Here is a 20,686-nt window from a genome sequence, read left to right as displayed (position 1 = left end):
GGCATACAATTGGATTGAATGCGTACGGAGTCCAGAATTACTGAGGACACATTAAATTACATTCGAATCATTTACCTTTTCTGTAATCAGAATGGAAAAAGGCCTCCAAACTGAGGCTAATCAAATGATTCAAGTTTAGTTGGGTTCTAATTAACCAAGTTTACCCCAATTTGTGTAAGTAACTGACAAAATTCATTAAAAGTGGCTGCTTTATCTCCTTTTATGACTTGGTAAATTGCAAAGGGTGAGGCTTTCCCTGACTCCTGTGCACTGTTGTGATACCCCGTCATCAGGGAGGAAAGCAAGCTGTATAATTACCTTTTGAGACATGAATCATCTTTGCTGTGAGGGTCCAGACCTGTTTGACTCTATAAAAGCAGCCCAAGGTCGAAGTGCAAATGTGTACTGTCTACCATCCTCGAGGCTGATATAATTACCACACTACCTGGAGGAGATGAAGGTGCTCCCTGCATCTGGCCTCGCTCTCCTCCTCGTCACGACTTTGAACTTGGCCACTGCAGCCCCCTCCCTACTTGCAGCCACCCCCCGGACCTCAAGGAACAGCTACCGCCTCGCACAGGTTTGTGAATCTTTGCAGAATTCCCTCTTCCTTTTCCTGCCTGGGAAAATTAAAAGGGTATAACAAGAAATAAGGAAAAAAATCTTTTTTAAAATCATCTTGTAAGTCCATTGAAGTCTAATAGATACAATCTCCTGTGTAACTAAGTCTGGGGTACATTAGGTGTATGTGTTGCATGACTAAATAAATAAATGAATAATTATTTCCCTAGATATCTTGCTTCTCAGAGAATTTGAGATGGCTTGCAAAAATATATGCAATACAAAAAAGACCAAAGAAGTATTTGAGGAATAATATAGCAGAAAAGTAAAGGCAGACAAATTTAAATGAAGGTGTAAGATCTGCATCTAGTACTAAGCTTCCTAGCAGTGCATTTGTACTCAGGGAAAACTTGGTCAAAATCTGAAGTGAACCGTTTTTTTCTGGGTGCCTACTTTGTCTTATTTGAGAGTCTTTTCACTCTAAAGCATTTCCCCAAGTACCTTATTGACTTACACTCTCTGTATTTCCCCTTTTAAAGTCTCTTTCAACTGACTGCTGGAAGAGATCTGATACAAGTAATTCATGTGAGAATGTTCGCAAAGACTAAATTTGACTTGAAATGATTCAATGTGTAGGGGTGGGCAAAAGTAGTTTTATAGTTGTCTGTATACAAAAAGACATCCAGGTTATAATAATTACAGTAGCTTTATTAACTGAAAACAAACAAACAAACACACAAACAACAACAACAACAAAACCCTATGCAACTATAAACCTACTTTTGCCTACCCTTATATATTTGTTTTTCAGTGGGATTTTTGCATTTAATAGGAAGGAGACAATCTTTAACTTAAAGAAACAAGTCTCTAATGATGGAACTTCCAGCATTAGTGAAAGGTGTGTGGATGAGATGTTTTTGCACCAGGGCCTCTCTTTCAGAGTCTGTCAAAGGAACAGCACACCTGTGATCACCAACCCTGCCTCCAGGGTGCCTTCTGACTTGCCAGGCTACCCCGTGTACTGCTTCAGCAGTTGCACTGCAGAGCTGAGTTTTGCTTATATGTATGTACATCAGCTGGTCCCTACCAACTGTTCACACCACTTGTCCATCCTAATTGGCTAGTCCCCTCACCACACCAGTCATTAAACATCAGCCCTGCACATAAACGGTAGAGTGAATGGCAAGTACAAGTCTGTTGAATTAAACTTCCTCCAACTTGAGCCCACTTCTAGATGAATGAAATTCAAAATAACAAATCTCAAATGCTGGGGTCTATTTCAAATTGTATTTCACTGATGCCACTTAGCTTTGGGTCCCTTCTCCCTAAATTTAGTTTTCCCTCACCCAGCCTCATGCCATTCTGACTCAGAACTACAGAGACTAGGTGACCTCCGCAAGGAGGCTCCTGCTGAGGCCAGAACTGGTCTGCGGTGGATAAACACCACGATTCTAGGACAGGTTCAGACAAGCTGTGGTCATCGGCAATCCGGCCATGCCTGGTCGCTTACATATTGTCTATTACTGTTTTTTGTACCATAATGGAGTATGCAAAACCAAAAATACTAACTTTCAGCCCTTTACAGAAAAAGTCAGCTGACCTCTGAGCAGTCAGTCTACACAGGAATAAGGCTAGAAAGGTTTAGGCAAAGCTAGCCTTGCAGGGAGCATTTGGAAAGGGGGTGGCCTTGGCATGTTGGGGCTCTTTAATGCTCCCTTACTTCTTTTTCTCCAAAATAAGTCAACTCTCCTCAGTTTTCCTCATGACATACCCCAGAAAGACCATCAACCAAGGACCAAGTAGACTTGTCAATACCTTGCCCCCTGGCAAACAACGCCTGCCTGCAACAGTCCCAGTCACCAGCTCTGGGCAAAACAGGCACCACAATTTAGCAAACTAGAATGATCTGGGAAAACCTCTCATGTGGGTCTCAGTGACTAAAGAAAATAAATGGCCCACCTTATAGTTTATAGATGCATATAACAACTTTGACAGCCTTAAAATATAACAAGTAAAATAACACAAACATAAGCAATTTAAGTTCATTAATTCAACAATCATTTATTGACTGCTCACTATGTGCTATGTGTCAGGGTCAGTTCTAAGTTCTGGATAAACATCAATGAACAAAACAAATGATGTCCCTGTGCTTATGGTGCTTACTTGAGGATGATAGAGGGTGGCAGGGAGAGGTGCCAGGAGGGTACTGACAAGTAGTCAATAGACAAATATCCAAAATTATTTCAGAAAGGGATGAGTGATATTGGAAAAAAATTAACCAAGTTGATAGAGTAACTGGTACAGTGGGAGTCATCTTCACCTGGGTAGTCCAGGAAGGTTTCTCTGAGGAAGTTACATTGTGTCTGGAAACACAAAACAGGCAACATTTCCAAATGCCATATGCTTCTTCTCAAAACCACAAACACAATAAATCTACACTTGAAAAGATGAACAGGTTTAGTTGTTTTATTTAATGCCCACTTATAGCCTTTAAATTTTGATTTAGTGGTGAACATATAGGCTTCAAAAAGTGTGATGATAAAATACTTAATCTTAATTCAGTGCTTTAATCTACATTTTGTTTGTTTTTTAGAAATTAGTGATATCAATATAACATTTAAAGCAAGTTGTTAAATTGTCCTTAAAGATAATATAACTTTTCATTATCACATTATTATAAATTCAAAGTTAAAGAAAATAAAAATCTTCCAACTACAAATTGTTAAATTCAGGTGTCTTTACTACCATTTTATTTTCTGTGCATGAAGATATTTTTAGAAATTTTTAATTGAATTTATTGGGGCTACATTGGTTAGTAAAATTATGTAAATTTCAGGTGCACAATTCTACATCATCTGTATACTGCATTGTGTCTTCACCACCCCACGTCTAGTCTCCCTCCATCACCAGCTACCCTGTCTTCCCTCTACCACCTCTGCCCACCCTCCCATTCCCACTTGCAATTCTTAAACTATTGTCTTGTCTAGAAGTTTTTTTTTATTTTTTTTATTTTATTTATTCATTTTAGAGAGGAGAGAGAAAGGGAGAGAGGGAGACAGAGAGGGAGAGAGAGAGGAGAGAGCGACAGAGAGAGAAGGTGGGGAGGAGCTGGAAGCATCAACTCCCATATGTGCCTTGACCAGGCAAGCCCAGGGCTTCGAAACGGCAACCTCAGCATTTCCAGGTCGACGCTTTATCCACTGCGCCACCACAGGTCAGGCCTAGAAGTTTGTTTTTTTTGCTTAATCCCTTCACCTTTTCCATCCAGCCCCCAACCCCCAGCCCCTCTGACAGCTGTCAGTCTGTTCTCTATTTATGAGTCTGTTCTATTTTGTTAGTTTATTTTGTTTGTTAGATTCCATAGATAAGTGAAATCATATGATAAGATTTTTCTGGTATTTTTCTGAAGTGAGAATCAGGGAGGCAGAGAGACAGACTCCCGCATGCATGGGACAGGGATCCAGCTGGCATGCCCACTAGGGGGTGATGCTCTGCCCATCTGAGTGTTGCTTTGTTGCAACTGGAGCCATTCTAGTGCCTGAGGTGGAGGCCATGGAGCCGTCCTCAGCACCTGGGCCAACAGTGCTCCAATGGAGCCTTGGCTATGGGAGGGGATGAGAGAAAGGAGAGGGAGAAGGGTAGAGAAGCAGATGGGCGCTTCTCCTGTGTGCCCTGGCCGGGAATCGAACCTGGAACTTCCACATGCCCATGCCAGGCCAATGCTCTACCACTTAGCCAACTGGCCAGGGCCAAGATATATTTTAATTGTTATTATATTTGCTTCCCACCTTTCTCATAAATATCAAAAAAAATTTTATTTTTCTACTATTTTTTAAACATCACTTTGAAGAATTACAAATATTCTATTATATAAATGAATTTTCATTTAATGATTTCTTTTATTGGACATGTTATTTCCATATGAATATTGTTTCTATAAACACCTTTGTACATCAGCCTAATCTAATGGATTATTTTTCAGTATAGACTTCCAGATGTGAAATTAATGAGTAAAAGAGTATACATTTATCATTTGATACATTTAAAAGCATTTGTACAGATTTTATTGGATCCTCACACTGGATCCAATTAGGATCCAGTTAGGGTCATTAGGAGGGATATCAACCCTATTTTATAGATGAGAAAGCTGAAATCAAAAGAATTTAAAGGAGTATTTGCAAACTTCCTAGAACCTAGGATTTATCACACAGAATCAAAAGTTCTCACAACTCCCTTTCTGTGACTTAGGCAAAGTAGAAAGAAATATAGAAGAAACACCTGGCCAATGCTCTTCCACTGAGCCAACCAGCCAGGGCCAAAGAAACCATATCTTGAACTTCACCTTGTGTTGAAGCATATTTAACTCTGAGTTTTAAACTTTTAATTCTTAGGAAAGACAGTAGAGAAGTGCAATGAATGAGGAGTTAAGACCTAGGCCACAGCATGCTGAGACAGACCCTCTAGGACACTATTATTTTTATCTATCAACATTGAAAGAGAAATGGAGAGAGGACCACTTGAACCCTAAACTCTGTGACTTTAACAATGGGGAAGTGGGAAGGGATGAAGGGCAAATATTACCATTCTTATGAGTCCTGAAATCTTTGACCCAGTGTTCCAATTGGGTGTTAGAATGTACACAAATGCAATTCTAAGTGCACATCTATTTGCCTAACTGAACACTTGAGCCTAAAAAGTATACTGAAAACTTATCAATAACTTTTACAAGATTTCCCAAATAAGTTAGGCTCTTAGAACATCTGATACTTTTTTAAAGAGCAGTGCATAGCCATACAGGCCTACCTCAAGAAAAAGAAAAATCCCAAATAAACAATCTAACTTTACACCTAAACAAATTATAAAAAGAGTAACAAACAAAACCCAAAGTAAATAGAAGGAAAGAAATAAGATCAGAGAAGAAACAGAAATGGAAGGGAGGAAGGAAGGAAAGAAGGAAGGTAGGAAGGAAAGAAGGAAGGAAGGAAGGAAGGAAGGAAGGAAGGAAGGAAGGAAGGAAGGAAGGAAGGAAGGAAGGGAGGGAGGGAGGGAGGGAGGGAGGGAGGGGGGGGGGGGAGGGAGGGAGGGAGGGAGGGAGGGAGGGAGGGAGGGAGGGAGGGAGGGAAGGAAGAAGGAAGGAAGGAAGGAAGGAAGGAAGGAAGGAAGGAAGGAAGGAAGGAAGGAAGGAAGGAAGGAAGGAAGGAAACCAAGACACCAAGAGCTGGTTCTTTGAAAAGATAAAATTGACAAGCCCTTAGCTAAACTCATCAAGAAAAAAGAAAAAGGACCCTAGCTGCCTAGCCCAGTGGATAAAGAGTGTCTGCCTGGTGTGTGGACATCCCGGGTTCAATCCCTGGTTAAGGCACACATGAGAAGTGACCATCTGCTTCTCTTCCCTTCCTTCTCCCCCTTCTCTCTCTCTCTTCCACTCCCACATCCAGTGGCTCAGTTGGTTCCAGTGACAGCCCCAGGTGCTGAGGATAGCTTGATTGATTTGAGCATCGGCTCCAGATAGGTGTTGCCAGGAGGATCCCAGTCGGGATGCATGTGGGAGTCTGTCTCTGTATCTCCCCTCCTCTCACTTAAAAAAAGAACTTCAAAAAATTTTAAAAAGAAACAGCCCAAATAAATAAAATGATAAATGAAAGAGAAGTAACAACCAACACCACATAAATACAAAGAATCATTAAAGAATACTACAATTATATGCCAACTAATTTGACAATCTTAAAAAAAAATGGATATATTTCTAGAAGCATATAACCTTCCAAGACTAAACCAGAAAGGTATAGACTGTCTAAGCAGACCAATTACAAGTAATGAAATTAAAGCAATAATCAAATTCCCAACAGATAGAAATCTAGGGCCAGATGGCTTCAAAGTTGAATTCTACCAAAGTTTCAACAAAATTGATACCTATCATTCTTAAACTATTTCCAAACATTGAAGAGGAAAGAATACTTCCAAAATCATTCTATGAAGATAGTGTTACGCTGGACAGTATATGACCTTTAAGTCTGTATTACTTCACATGAGTATATAATACTATACAAGTATCTAACAAATTTCCTATTGTTAGACATTAAGATTGCTGTTAATGTTTTATTATTTACACAATAAATATGCATATATAGCATATAAATAAAAGTCTATATAATTCATATAGAATATATATAGTTAATGTAATTTATAAATACTATTTTTATACAATAAAAATACCTTACATGCAATATATAAATATAAAATTTTATATATAATAAAAATGTATATATAAATCTTTAACTGCTCTTTGTTTATTTTCCTGAAATAAGTTGGGTGAGTAAATTCCTGGGTCAACAGCAGGTTCTGATCCTACATTTGCATGACTCAGCCTCACTCACTTCACCTAAGCAGTCATAGAAAAGTATTTTGAATGATATATTAGAGGCTTAAGCCTTTATCTGCAAATGAAAGCTCTATAATGTATGATTAATGTTACTTGTCTCAAGGGACAAAGAGCCTGTCCCAGGAAACCTGCCCCCTGGAAACGTCCAAGGTCACATACTGAACACACCTGTAAGGAATAAGACTGAGCCTCTGCCCTTGTATAAGATCAGGGCTGGAATATAACGTCTCTGAAAGTTAAAAACACTGATGTGTAAGGAAAACATGATACCAATAACTGCTCATCCGAGAACAGGAGAGTCTGTTCTGCAAATTGAGTACAGATATCAAAGACAAATAAATTATTCATGGGGAAAACATGTTCATTTTCCTTCCATTATTTTTCTCTCTTACAAGACCTCTTCATTGTAGAAAAGCTATAAAATGCAGGTGAGCAAAAAAATAAATAAATGAATAAATTAATAAGCTAAAATTGTCATTACCAAAAGATAATCACTGTTAATAATCTGACATACTGTATATCTCTCCAAATTTTACCTATGCAAATGTGTCTAAATTTTTTTTCAAAAATGGAAATATACACACTCTATTTCATATGCTCAGAAAATATTACCTGAACAAGAGTACTTCCAAGAGACTGTGCTGTAGATGTGTTAGCCTGCCTCTCCATTTCAGGCATACCTTGACAAGTATTACACAAAGAGAGGAGGGCATCAGGTTGGTGACATGGTTGCACGAGGAAGCAATTCCATAGTGAAGAAGATTAAGGAGCTCCAAGCGTTCTTTGGCCTCCAAGTCACTGGGAAGTTAGACCGGACCACAATGGATGTGATCAAGAGGCCTCGCTGTGGAGTCCCAGATGTGGCAAACTACCGCCTCTTCCCAGGAGAACCCAAATGGAAAAAAGATACTTTGACGTACAGGTAATAAGATCTGAGCCTTTCCAAATTTGGAAACACCTTCTTTTCTTTAAAAAAAAGAAAAATCTTCCTTCTGATCTGTGCAAATATCATGATTCATCACAACCACAAGATAGAATAAGAATTTTAGGTCCAATCTGTAGATAATAGAGAATTCACTAGAAAATATCTTCTCAGGATTATTGTAATAATGGGCTGACCATTATAGGTATTACAATTTCACAACACATTATTTTTTTTCTTTTTTGTATTTTTCTGAAGTTGGAAACAGGGAGGCAGTCAGACAGACTCCCGCATGCGCCCAACCGGGATCCACCCAGCATGCCCACCAAGGGGCGATTCTAGCGCCTGAGGCAGAGGCCATGGAGCCATCCTCAGCACCCCGGCCAACTTTGCTCCAATGGAGCCTCGGCTGCGGGAGGGGAAGAGAGAGACAGAGAGGAAGGAGAGAGGGAGGGGTGGAGAAGCAGATGGGTGCTTCTCCTTTGTGCCCTGGCTGGGAATCGAACCCTGGACTCCTGCACACCAGGCCGACACTCTACCACTGTGCCAACCGGCCAGGGACAACACATTATTTTTAAAGAAAAATAATCTAGGCTAGGGTTATTAACCTGATAGAATGAGCCAGTATTCTTAAAACAATCTGTTCAATCAGAAGGATATATGCTAAAACTCACCTATCAATAAATTGTTTTCATGTATTTAAAAAGTCATTTATTAATGACTTAGTAAGTATTTACTATAGGCAATGTTGGAGATCATTTGTCCTTTATGCATCAGCCCTTAGCCGCTTATTCCACCTTATACCTCTCCACCTCCCTGGTCATTATCTGGCCTCCACCTGCCCAGAGCAAGGACTCTGTGCAGCCCTGGGAGGCATGCCCAACCAGAACCTACATTCTCTCTGTGCTCTGGTCATCACACAGAATTCCTTCCCAGCAGCCTGGTCTCATTTCTGGGGCCGGTGCAGGCCCCTTTCACAGGTCCGCCTGGGTTGGACCATCCACGGTGCCTGTTTCCAGCCCCACCGCGTGTGGACCTATGGGCCTTTCTCATGCTAGACACAGGTGACATTCAAAAAGAAGGAAAGCCCACATTTCTAGCTTTTGCCCCAGGCCTCGCAAATATAGGGGTTTTCTAGGTGGAAAAGCAGACCAAGCAAACAGCCGCAAAATGTGGTGTGTGTGAGGCAGGGCCGTGAGCAGTGCCAGTGGAGGAGCAGACGGCGGGCAGTGAGGGGGAGGGCAGCTAGGACGAGAGGATGAGAGGCAGTGTGGACTTTAATCAAGGGCAGTGGAAAGCCAGACCAGGATCTGGATCTGCTTTTGTTGTGCAAATGAGCACATCTAGTCGATATCTGGGCACAGAAAAAGGCTGGGCTATCACAGTAGTCCCAGCGGTGGAGTGCTGGAGCTGGCTACTACTAACAGTTCACAAGAGTCCATCTTTAAATGTTGTGCAGTTTTGCAGCCAGTTATTAAGTTTCCAAGAATTTTGTGAGCTGGTCGCTAAACAAAACCGTTATTAAAACCTAAATTAAGCCCTGACCGCATGACTCAGTTGGAGCGTCGCCTGGAGCACGGAAGTTGCAGGCTCGATTTTCCCAGCAGCTCAATGTTCCTTCCTGTCTCTCTCTGACTCCCTAAAAAAAATAAAAATAAAAAAATGAATTATATAAACTTAAAATTAAATAAGTTATATTAAAAACAAGGTAATCATAAGATTGCTTTCTAATTATTATACTGCATTTATCTATATTCAGAAAGTCATTTACATCTATTTTATTGATGTGTTGTAAATGATGTCATTGCTCAATTCTTCCCAACTTGGTGTTTCCTGGTGGCAAGTTGGTAACTTGAAATTAACCACAAGGAGCATATTTACTATAAGAAAATCTGGAAACGCTACCAATTAAAAATCTTTGGCTTAGAACTGGTTGTTAAACTGTACCAATGTGTGACCTGTGGTGGTGCAGTGGATAAAGCATGGACCTGAAACACTGAGGTCGTGGGTTCGAAACCCTAGGCTTGCCCAGTCAAGGCTCATACAGGAAGCCACTACCATAAATTGATGCTTCCTGCTTCTCTCCCCACTTTCTCTCTCCCTCTCTCTTTCTTTCTCTCTCTCTCAAGTTAATAAATAAAACTTTAAAAATAAAATAAATAAATAAACTGTACCAGGACACCGGTTAGTCCCTACCATCAAATGAGAGCCCAAACTAGACCACTTGTTAGCTGCTGTGAGTTTATGAGTCCATAAGGTGGAGCTCTTAGCACAATTAATTGGCTTCAGCTTAAGAATCACACAAAAATCAAAGCATTTGTTCCGCTTATGGAAAACAATCCTTTTGGTGTTGAACACACAGTGATTATGAAATGATTAAGGGAAATTTTTATAAAAACCCGTGGAATCTTTTTCATTGTTTTGATGTTTTTTTCTTTTTTCTTTTTTTTTTTTTTTTTTTTTTTTGCTTTCTTTTTCTTCTTTTCCAAGTGAGAGGAGGGGAGCTAGAGAAACAGACTCCACATTCGCCCCACTGGGATCCACCCAGCAAGCCCAATCATGGGTCCATGCTAAGCGCACTGAGGGCCATGCTGGCAATAGAGCTATTTTTAGTGCCTGAGGTGGAGGCTGCAGGGAGCCAACCTCAGTGCTCAGAGCCAATGCTCTCAAACCAATCAAGCCATGGCTGTGGGAGAGGAAGAGAGAGAGAAAGAAAGCAAGAAGGGATAGGGGGAAGAGTAAAGAAGCAGATGGTTGCTGCTTCTGTGTGCCCTGACCAGATTCGAATCCAGGACATCCACACGCCAGGCATATGCTTTACCACTGAGCTAACTGGCCAGGTTCTCATCATTTTCTTAAAATAAACTGTGTCACAGAATTTTAGTCCCTGAATATGCAGAGCAAAAACAAGGGGATCCGGATAATTTGGGACTTGGAGAAGCATAATATCCTTGTGATAAGTTGGGAAGCCCCAACCCCCCTCAACACATTCACACTACCCCTCCACTCATGCTCTGCCCCTCATGAGAGACTTAGTACTTTGTCTATAGAGCTGCTGGATTCCTGAATAACTTCCCATAACAAAGGATTTAAAAAGACAAAATATATCATAATGTTTATGTGCATAAGCTTTGAAGTCAGAACTAGGCTCAAATCCTGATAAGTCATAAATTGTCGGTTATTATTATGAACTCTTAAGGTGTTGTGAGAATTAGATGACATATCACATTAAGCAGTGCTTAGAAGAGTGTCTTATCCTTAGTATGTGTTCAGAGAATATTAGCTATTATCACTATTGTTTTATCAATCTCTAGACCTTTGGATCAGGATTTTCTCTGTGTTCTCTTCTGGGGTTCTTCCTTTCTCTGTCTCTGCCTTCTATAGCCCAACACACTGCCAGCCCAAAGATACAGCTGACTTGCCTATAATGTGAGGGAATTGTAAGGTACCAACTACACAGAATTGTGATAAATCACAGATTCTTGTTATGCAGTGGGCTTGGCATATTTGAAAGCACTAAATGTCTCCTTTTAGTGTCTTTCTGGTTTCCCCCTTCAACATATAGTTCTTGGTCCCAACCCTGGAGTTAAAGATGTTGTTTCTTCCCTCTCCAGTGCTCAGCTGAGCTTTTTACCATCTTCTCTGTGAAACATGGCCCCTTCCTTTGTGCCTCCAGGCTTACCTCTATTGATTTCCAGTTGAGATTGTACCACTGGCATCAGAATAACCTAGGATACTTGCAAAATGCAAATTTCTGGATCACATCTGTATATTTAAAAACCTTCCCAGGTGGTTACTATAGGTCCCCAAATTTAAGAACTACTGCATAGGCTCTAAAAACCACTAGTTTTTATTCATTAATTCATCCATTTGTCAACTATATTTCCTAAATACCAACTATGTGCAAGGCACTGGACTAGGAGCTGGAGAAAGAATTGTAAACTCAGTCTGCTCTCAAGGTTGTTCTCACAGACCTAGCTTCCCGTTCTGCGTCTGTTATTCCATTCCACCCCAGGTCCCAGGTGGAAGTTCCTCTCTCCAACACTTCTGCACACGCTGCCGGAAGCCCCGCCCCTGGGCTCCAGGGTAGCATGTCTAGAGAACCACCAACCATCTCTCTCTATAACTGTTTGTCTACACCCCTAAAAAAATAAGTAAATAAAAAATGAAAACTATAACTTTCTGCCTACAGATGTCATTGTCACACCAGGACTTGATGAAGAACTCCAGCCTTTTTCAGTTTAAGTGAACACTTCCTCTTTTAAAATGCATTAAAGAGAAAAGTGATTTCCCCTTGGCCATGGGGAAATCCTGATGGCCTTTGAACTAAGAGTTTGCAAAACTTCCAAACTCCATATTATTTTTTACAACTGAAAATTTTCAGTCCCTTAGGGGGAAAAAGAGACCACTTCTCAATTAAAACCACATTAGAGCAATTGGACTTCTTGGTGCTTGCAAAGTAACCCAAGGTATTGTTCTTCAAAATTCCTATAGTAACAACGAAAGCCAAACTGTTTCAGCGCCAGATTACCTCAACTTTTTCATTTCTCCATTCCGTTTTCTCATTGTTTAACATATTTCAGTGATCTAACAAATATGAAAGCAAAATCAGAATTATTGTTTTGAAGGAAAAAAAAATCTAAATTGTAGAGTTATGTTCGATATTAACATTATTAGTGCAAACAATAAAATTCTTGGCTTAGGAGCATTTATTGAAAGAAAACCATGTTCCTTCTATTTTCACAGAGTATCCAAATACACGTCCTCCATGGCTGCTGCTGAAGTAGACAAGGCCGTGGAGATGGCCTTGCAGGCCTGGAGCAGCGCAGTTCCTCTGAACTTTGTGAGGATAAATTCAGGAGAAGCAGATATTATGATATCTTTTGAAACAGGAGGTATTGTGGAGCTTCTTGAATTTTGTCTACTAATCCAGAGGAGAAATGTTGCAATATTCCTTCTACCATACTTAATCAAGTGATTAGCAAGATCCTTCTTCACATTGTCGTGTGATGGGCGGAGACCTAGATCAGCACCGCAAAGTGAGGGTCTTCATCTGGCCAGAAAACAGAACCAGAGAAGTCCTCGCATTTCTTGTCTTTATTAGACTGAGCTGTAGGCTGGACCAGTTTTCGTTGTGGTCTTGCCCCATTAGGGACTGATTCTGTCAGATTTAGTGTTTGCTTGGGAGCCATATGACCTCATGCCATTCCCACAATGATGTTCATTGCTTTATATCCTCTTCCAAATTAGCCAGGACTCTCCCACCTTGAATCGTCACTAAGGAAAATGAATTACACGGAGACCCTGACAGCTGTCCCCTGCAGCAGTGGGTAGGAAAGTGGGGTTGCTGCTGTCTTGCCTCCACTTGCAGGCTCCGTTGGGAATCACCAGGCCTGCCTGCAACCTGCCCATCCCCCACTCACCCAGTAAGGACTAGAGGCCTAACTTTGCACAGTGATTGGGGAAGTGCTCTGAGCCCTTGTCAGAGAAATTTTGTCTCATTAGTAGACATAGGAAAGGCCATTGGATTACTTTCTCTTCTTAGGTTCCTAATAGGTAAGGTAAGTGAGTGCCACTACCTCTCACCCTCCAAAGATAACATTTCTAAGTGTCCCTCTTATTTCAAGTCTTGATCTTAATTTTAATCTGACAACCCTGGGAAGAACCATGCTAGAAGCTAAGAGAGAAAAGATCAAGCAAGTCCTGAGTAAAACCATTTAGAGATAGTCTGTGACAGTTCCTGCTCTTCCCAGAGGACCAAGGCCACCACCAGTCAAGTGGCAGGACAATGTGGCCTAGGGCAGCTTTGGGGACAATGGAGTTAACATCTTTCACACTTGTGCCCTGTCTCAAAGGACAAGGTAACTAGGGAATGTGCTGCCATGTCAGTAGGTGGCCCGGGACATACAACCGGATTAACCTGCGCTGCACCTAACCCTGGCAATGACACACCAGATCTTTGCTTTGTTGGTTTCTAATAAAACAGTGTATCCTCACTAAAATCCTGAAAAATTGTGAAACACAGCTTCTTTATTGCCCCTCTTTTTATTCTTCCTTCTTTTCTACTAAGTCTGTAATGAACTGTTAATACAATACAGAAAATAAAACAAAAACATAAGAAGCTTTAAAAGTTAGGCTTTTATAAACACGTCTATTACTTTCATAAATTTTACATGGGAAAGTTTATCAAAATTACACAGAAATGATTTGCTACTTCCTTAAGTTGTATTGTATTGTGCTGTACAAACAGAAAGCACACACATGCTCAATTCGCTGTCACTGTCATAGCTAAGTCACATGTTGAAGGCTGCACTCTACCAATGCATTCACATTCTGACCAGTGGAAGAGATCACTATCAAATGACCATCTCTGCTTTCTGCTTTTGTAATCTATAGTATGTCTCAATTCACAGTATGCCACATGTTAATCAATAGATACCTCAAAGAAAACAATAACAGAACATTTTTTTTTATTTTTAAGGCTTACTACATTTGAAATATAAAACAGCCCTTTTAATTTTCTAATTGACAGATTAGTCATTGACATTGAACTTTTTTTCAAAATATATATTTTGCAAGAGAAACAGAGAGAGACAGAGAAAGGGACATATAGAGACAGACAGACAGACAGGAAGGGAGAAAGACGAGAAGCATTGATTCTTTGTTGTGGCACCTTAGTTGCTCATTGATTGCTTTCTCATATGTGACTTGACCAGCATGGCTACAGCAGAGCGAGTGACCTCTTGCTCAAGCCAGCGATTTTGAGCTCAAGCCAGCAACCTTGGGCTTCAAGCCAGCGACTTTTGGGCTTAAGCTAGTGACCATGGGGTCATGTCTATGATCCCAGGCTCAAGCCAGCAACCCGGCACTCAAGCCGGTGACCTTGGGGTTTTGAACCTGGGTCCTCTGCATCCTAGTCTGATGCTCTACCCACTGTTCCGTCACCTGGTCAGGTGACATTGAACTTCTTATTATAAAAAAATGAATATTGAAAATCTAGTATTTGTATGAGAAGTATCAGTGCTATTCAAAAGACTGTAATGTTCTATGCCCCTCAAATTGCTAGAAGAACTAAATGTTGTTGGCATTTCTTCCTACTTGTTTAGATCATGGGGATTCCTACCCGTTCGATGGGCCTCGAGGGACCCTAGCCCATGCATTTGCACCTGGAGAAGGCCTGGGAGGAGATACACATTTCGACAATGCTGAGAAGTGGACTATGGGAATGAATGGTATATATGCACAATTCACCATAACCTGGAAAATATTGTACCTTCTTCTGGGCTTCCATCATGAAACCTTGAGGTTCAACGTCCCAAACCACCCTTTAACAAGGGAGGCTGGCTAGGAAAAACAAGTAAGCCAAAAATCCAAAAGGGAACACCATAAGGGAAAGACCCTCTCTCAGTCATGCTATAGACTTGCCTGACCTCTGATCCACAGCAGATCATATCAAGAAGCAGCAATTCCCTCCTCAACATATGGCTCTGTTTTTTTCATTTCCATAGTGTTTATTGTTTCTCACTTGTGCTTGGAAATAGGCGACATTCAGGAATGACCTGAAGGAGTCAGTACTCTCCTGAGAAGTGTGAGGAGGATGGGTATAAATTTCCAGAGCATAGTGCATATCATCTGAAAATTTTCAGTGTGAAACATGTTTGGATAAAAAGAAGTAGGTTGTAATAGCAGGGAACTAGTAAAGCATTTGTGACCTAAATCTACATATTATTGGCACTATTGTTATTTTGCCAAGATAAGCTCCAATTAGACCTCTTTTTTATAAATCAATCTATCGAGCATCATTGACAATGAACAAAATTGGCTGATTTGCATGTGCCTCTCCCTCCTCACCAAGCCCCTTCTAGACAAAAGGGAAAGGACTAGACTAAAGTAAGCCAAGTTAAATGCCAGAATAACCTACCAACCTTTGAACAATCCAGTTATGAGAAGAAAAGAAAATGAGCTAACTGTGATTTGGGTGTAAATTCTCCTGTAAAGACAGAAGATATTGAACATAAAATTCTGTGTTGATGCTGTCTTTTCTCTCTCATATTCTCTAGGTTTCAATTTATTCACGGTTGCTGCTCACGAATTTGGTCATGCGCTGGGCCTGGCCCATTCCACAGACCCCTCAGCACTGATGTACCCAACTTATAAGTACCAGCATCCCTACGGATTTCACCTCCCCAAGGATGATGTGAAAGGGATCCAGGCATTGTACGGTACGCACACTGCATTTCTTTGACAACTGACGCTGAAAGTAACAAGCATTAGGTATCCAACTTAGACAAAGTATAGTTTGCCAAAAGTTACCTGCAGAGGCCAAGATTAAACTAAAGACAACAGCTCCCACTATGCCCTCCTATAAAGAGCTTATTTATCAAATATGAATAATATTTTCTTCTAAGATGTGCAATTAAATTTTACATCTTTCTTCCAGATCATATTGGTCCCACAATGAGCATAGAAAATACAGTCATTTCTTTTTTGAGTTAGGTCAAAACTTAGACTTTGGGAGAAAATGGGTATATTTTATACTCCATATATATGGTGCTTACCCATTTTCAGATGAGTGACCTTATTTTTCTAAAAATAGCAATTATGATGATTATAACTACATCACTCAGTTGCAAAGACAAACTGCAGTTTACAAAATGTGTCACCATCTTTAGGATCAGCCTGTGGGGTGTGAAGTGTTTCCCTCATTTGATCGCTGAGAACACTGAGGCTCAAAGGCAGTATGTGTCTCAAGACCTTCAAAATTAACTCGTGTCAACATTCTTTCAAACATAATAAAGGAGCACTAAAAACTCCATACCCAACTTCCTTTAAAAAAAAAAAGACAAATTCATTAGTTCAAGAGAAAAAATCTTGACACACTATTAGAACTGGGCACTTTTTCATTAATGTTTAAAGGCAGAAAAATCTAGAAACTGATTTTCACACAAGCTTTGGGTCAGTCTTTCAGTCTTTCCTTGCCCCAGAGGCTATAAGTCAGACAGCCCAGCTCTTTCTTCTGTAGCTGGCCTCTAGTCCCTCCGGAACACACAGCGTGAGGTAAAAACTCACCTGCAGTTTTCCCAAAGAGCAGTCCTTGTTTTACAAGAGGAGCCACCAGAAGATGGGTTTTTTTTAATCATTTATTCTCTTATATCTATAGCAGGGGATATAGGGAGGTGATTAGTGGAACAATAAATATTTCCAAGATTTCAGTGGTGTAGCACAATGCACAAATTTATTTCTTGCTCTTGCAAAGACCAGTTTTCAGATAGTATGAATGCTGGATAGCCCTTCTCCACATAGTGACACAAATGTACAGGCCTCTTCTAGTTTGTATATCCTTTATCTCGTCGAGTTTCATGTCTATCCATCATGGTTCAGAAGCTTGGGGAAGTCATCCCCTGCACAGATGTTTCCTGGCCTGCGAGTTACTGATACCAGAGATGATGCCTTTAAATAGCAAACACGGTCAGTACACCTCAGTGCCACGAAAATCCCGAGTCTCTCCTGAGGGGCCTAATAAAATGCTTATGCTCAGTGTAGGACACCCAGAAGTGGATGAAAATAACATGAAAACACCTAAGAAAGTTATTATCTTATTGAGAATGCAGTACTTAATTACAAAGAAACAATCAGTGGCAACTTTTAAAGTACATTTCATTTAGGATGCCTGTAGATATCAAAGAAGTTATGTCTAATAATAAAATAATAGCTACTATTCTTTGAGCATGTACTATGTGCCAAGTCCTGTACTGAGTCTTTTCAGGCACTATCGAATTCTCACAGAAACCTGAGTAGGTACTGTTATCACCCCCTTCCATTTTACTAACGAGGAAACTGAGGCATGGAGCGTCTATTTGCCCATTTATCTCACACCCAGTAACCAATGAAGCTGGGTTTAAACCCAGGTCCGCCTGCCATCAACAGCAATGCTGTCTTCACCTTGCAAACGCACTGAAAGTGGGTCTGTGGAGGTGAAGTGCGCAGACTAGATTCCTGGTGCCTTTTGACCAAGTCGCTTTGAATCCTAGGACCTCGGAAAATATTTCCAGGAAAACCCACTGTGCCAAATGCTCCCCCTCATAATCCTTCCATCCCTGACCTCTGTGACTCCAGCTCAGCCTTTGATGCAGTGACAATGCTGGGGAAGGAACTCCTACTCTTCAAGGACCGGTAAGCCTAAACTGTGCTTAAGACAATGAGGTTGTCCTAGAAGTGTGAAAAAAATAATTTATAGATATTTTTCACTCAACATAATCTCATTTTTCCATGTCAATAAATTTTAATTTTCATCTTTATTTTATATATGTATATAGGGTGAGGCAAAAGTAGGATTTTACTGATTAGGTAACCCTGGACAAGTAATGTGCCAAACATATTTACTCCCAGTAAATATTTGAGAGTGGAAATCAAGAATTATGTCTGGCCCTGGCCGGTTGGCTTAGTGGTAGAGCGTCGGCCTGGCGAGCAGAAGTCCTGGGTTCGATTCCCAGCCAGGGCACACAGGAGAAGCGCCCATCTGCTTCTCCACCCCTTTCCCTCTCCTTCCTCTCTGTCTCTCTCTTCCCCTCCCGCAGCCGAGGCTCCATTGGAGCAAAGATAGCCCAGGCGCTGGGGATGGCTCCTTGGCCTTTGCCCCAGGCGCTAGAGTGGCTCTGGTCGCAGCAGAGCATCGCCCCCTGGCGGGCAGAGCGTCACCCCCTGGTGGGCGTGCCGGGTGGATCCCGGTGGGGCGCATGCGGGAGTCTGTCTGACTGTCTCTCCCCGTTTCCAGCTTCAGAAAAATACAAAAAAAAAAAAAAGAATTATGTCCAATGGATTGAGGCTTGGAAACTTGAAGTATTTTTTATTATTATTTATTTTTATTGGATTCTTTTTATATTAAGACATTAATTATTGACTTTTTTATTGACTATTACCAGAAGTAAACCTAAACAGAATTGGTAGGCATTGGTTCAGAGTGACAGAGCAGGAGGGGCCTGGAACACCATGTTAAGTAACGTTGGCTTCTTCTAGGATAACATTGTCAGAGTTTACGTTGCCCAGACGGGTGCACGTGGTACTCATTCGGTGATAAAGAAATAAAATACTGGCCACGGTGTAACATGCAGCTTATTCTTTTGGCAAATATCAGTGGCTGTGGTAGGGACAAAGGAGACAGTAAAGTTAAAGATGCCTTTTGATGCAAGCGTAACTATTTTCTTTAAAAAGCAGCAATAATAATAATAATAAATTTTAAAATCTTCTATCAAACTATGAAACATTTAGCAATTACTAATGACTATTTGAAGTAGATACATCTTTTGATAAAGTCTTGACTGTAAATACTAAGGGTGGTAACAGAATAGAAAGGGAGGTGTGGATACAAGAGACATTTAGGTGCATAAGTGGCTGGGGAGGGATGATGAGTGGTCCCCTTCTAGGACTGGTTTGCTATTAACTTGCCATGGGACCTTGAACCTCTCTCTTCCTCCATGTTAAAATGAAGTGTTGTCTGATATTAATAGTGACTTCAATGTGCTCAGTACTTACTATCTAAAGACTTTATTATCAAATCTTTACAACAGCCCTGGGAAGAATGAATTATTATTCTCTTTTTATAAGACACGGGAAGGATAAGCCACTTGTTCAAGAACACATTGCTAGTGAAGGTTTGAACTGGGACCCACTCCTACATGTGGCATGGCAAGGCCTGTGCTCCAAACTGCCCTGCTCTACCATCTCCTCCTGTGTCACCCAGAGAAAGAATCCCATGACTCCATAGTTCTGATCGCCTACCTGCTGTCACAAAAAGTGCCAAAGTGCTTGCTAAGCCTGAACAAAGGAGTCTTTCAAGTCACGGCTACAATGGCCACCTGGGGGCCATTATGAAAGAGCTCCAGTCTACTCGCTCCCACCGCAAGCCTGAATTCCCCATCACCAACAATAACCTGTTGATGAGGCATTCAAACCGCGAATGTAATAACCACATTATTTGTTTCCAAAGCAAGATGGAATGCAGTCCCTTTTAAAGTCACTGTGAGGTTGTTACACACTCTCCATAGTGTGTAAAGGAACATTGATACATTCAAATGTTCTGTTTGAAAAGAACTAAACTTCAGGTATAATGGGTTGAAAGTCATATATGTTTAATTTACATATGTTTATTCTATGTACTAGATGACAAAACACTATCCCAGATTTCCTCGAGCACTTAGGGAAGAGAAGAGGTAAATGACTGAATTGTAGCCACAGCAAAATTATATTTACATTTTTTAGATCATTCTGAATTTTATACAATGTCATTTTAAGGTTAAAATTTAAAATAACACAATCAGCTATAGACCTTAGGAGATTAATAGCATTTTACAAATGGGATAAGTATATATACAGGTTGATCATGTTCAAATTCTTCATCTTAGAGATAAGAAAGCTAGACCCAGGTCTTCCAGCCTAGTGGACCCTCAACTGCAACCCTGGCTTTCTGACTCCTGGTCCTGAGTTCATCCTATCACTGGTATAGAAAACCTTCTGTTATGCAACAGAACTACCAACAGAAGCACTAAATGTGGGTGACCTTATGCCTTTTGACCGGACACAACTGAATTGGCAGAAAAGCACTCAGGGCTGCTGATGTGCTCCTAGGCCCCTGTCTGCCGGTAGGCTCAACAGCCACAAGAGGAGGGTGGTCTGAGACTGAGTTTCTAAAATGTTTGATAGACTTCTCCACATTGTTTTATTCTCAAAATAAGATTCTTTATTTAAAAACATGTCAATCATTACTGTCACACTTTGAAAGGTACTATGTATCTTAGACTAGAATGCAAACAAAGACATTTTTA

At 40.7% G+C, this 20,686-nt stretch overlaps 1 protein-coding gene across 1 annotated transcript in view; it reads left to right on the top strand.

Annotated features, from left to right (window-relative positions):
* Window positions 1-454: 454 nt before the first annotated feature.
* Window positions 455-20,686, top strand: part of MMP20 (matrix metallopeptidase 20) — a 47,580-nt gene continuing 27,348 nt past the window's right edge. Inside the window, exons 1-6 of the mRNA XM_066360739.1 lie at window positions 455-580; window positions 7,618-7,865; window positions 12,612-12,760; window positions 14,972-15,097; window positions 15,926-16,087; window positions 17,897-18,038. Coding sequence (XP_066216836.1) covers window positions 455-580; window positions 7,618-7,865; window positions 12,612-12,760; window positions 14,972-15,097; window positions 15,926-16,087; window positions 17,897-18,038 — 953 coding nt within the window. The remainder of the gene's footprint in view (window positions 581-7,617; window positions 7,866-12,611; window positions 12,761-14,971; window positions 15,098-15,925; window positions 16,088-17,896; window positions 18,039-20,686) is intronic.

The sequence above is a fragment of the Saccopteryx leptura genome, chromosome 1 (genome assembly GCF_036850995.1).
Source record: "Saccopteryx leptura isolate mSacLep1 chromosome 1, mSacLep1_pri_phased_curated, whole genome shotgun sequence".
Taxonomy (NCBI): Eukaryota; Metazoa; Chordata; class Mammalia; order Chiroptera; family Emballonuridae; genus Saccopteryx; species Saccopteryx leptura.
This window is presented reverse-complemented; position numbering and strand designations above follow the sequence as displayed.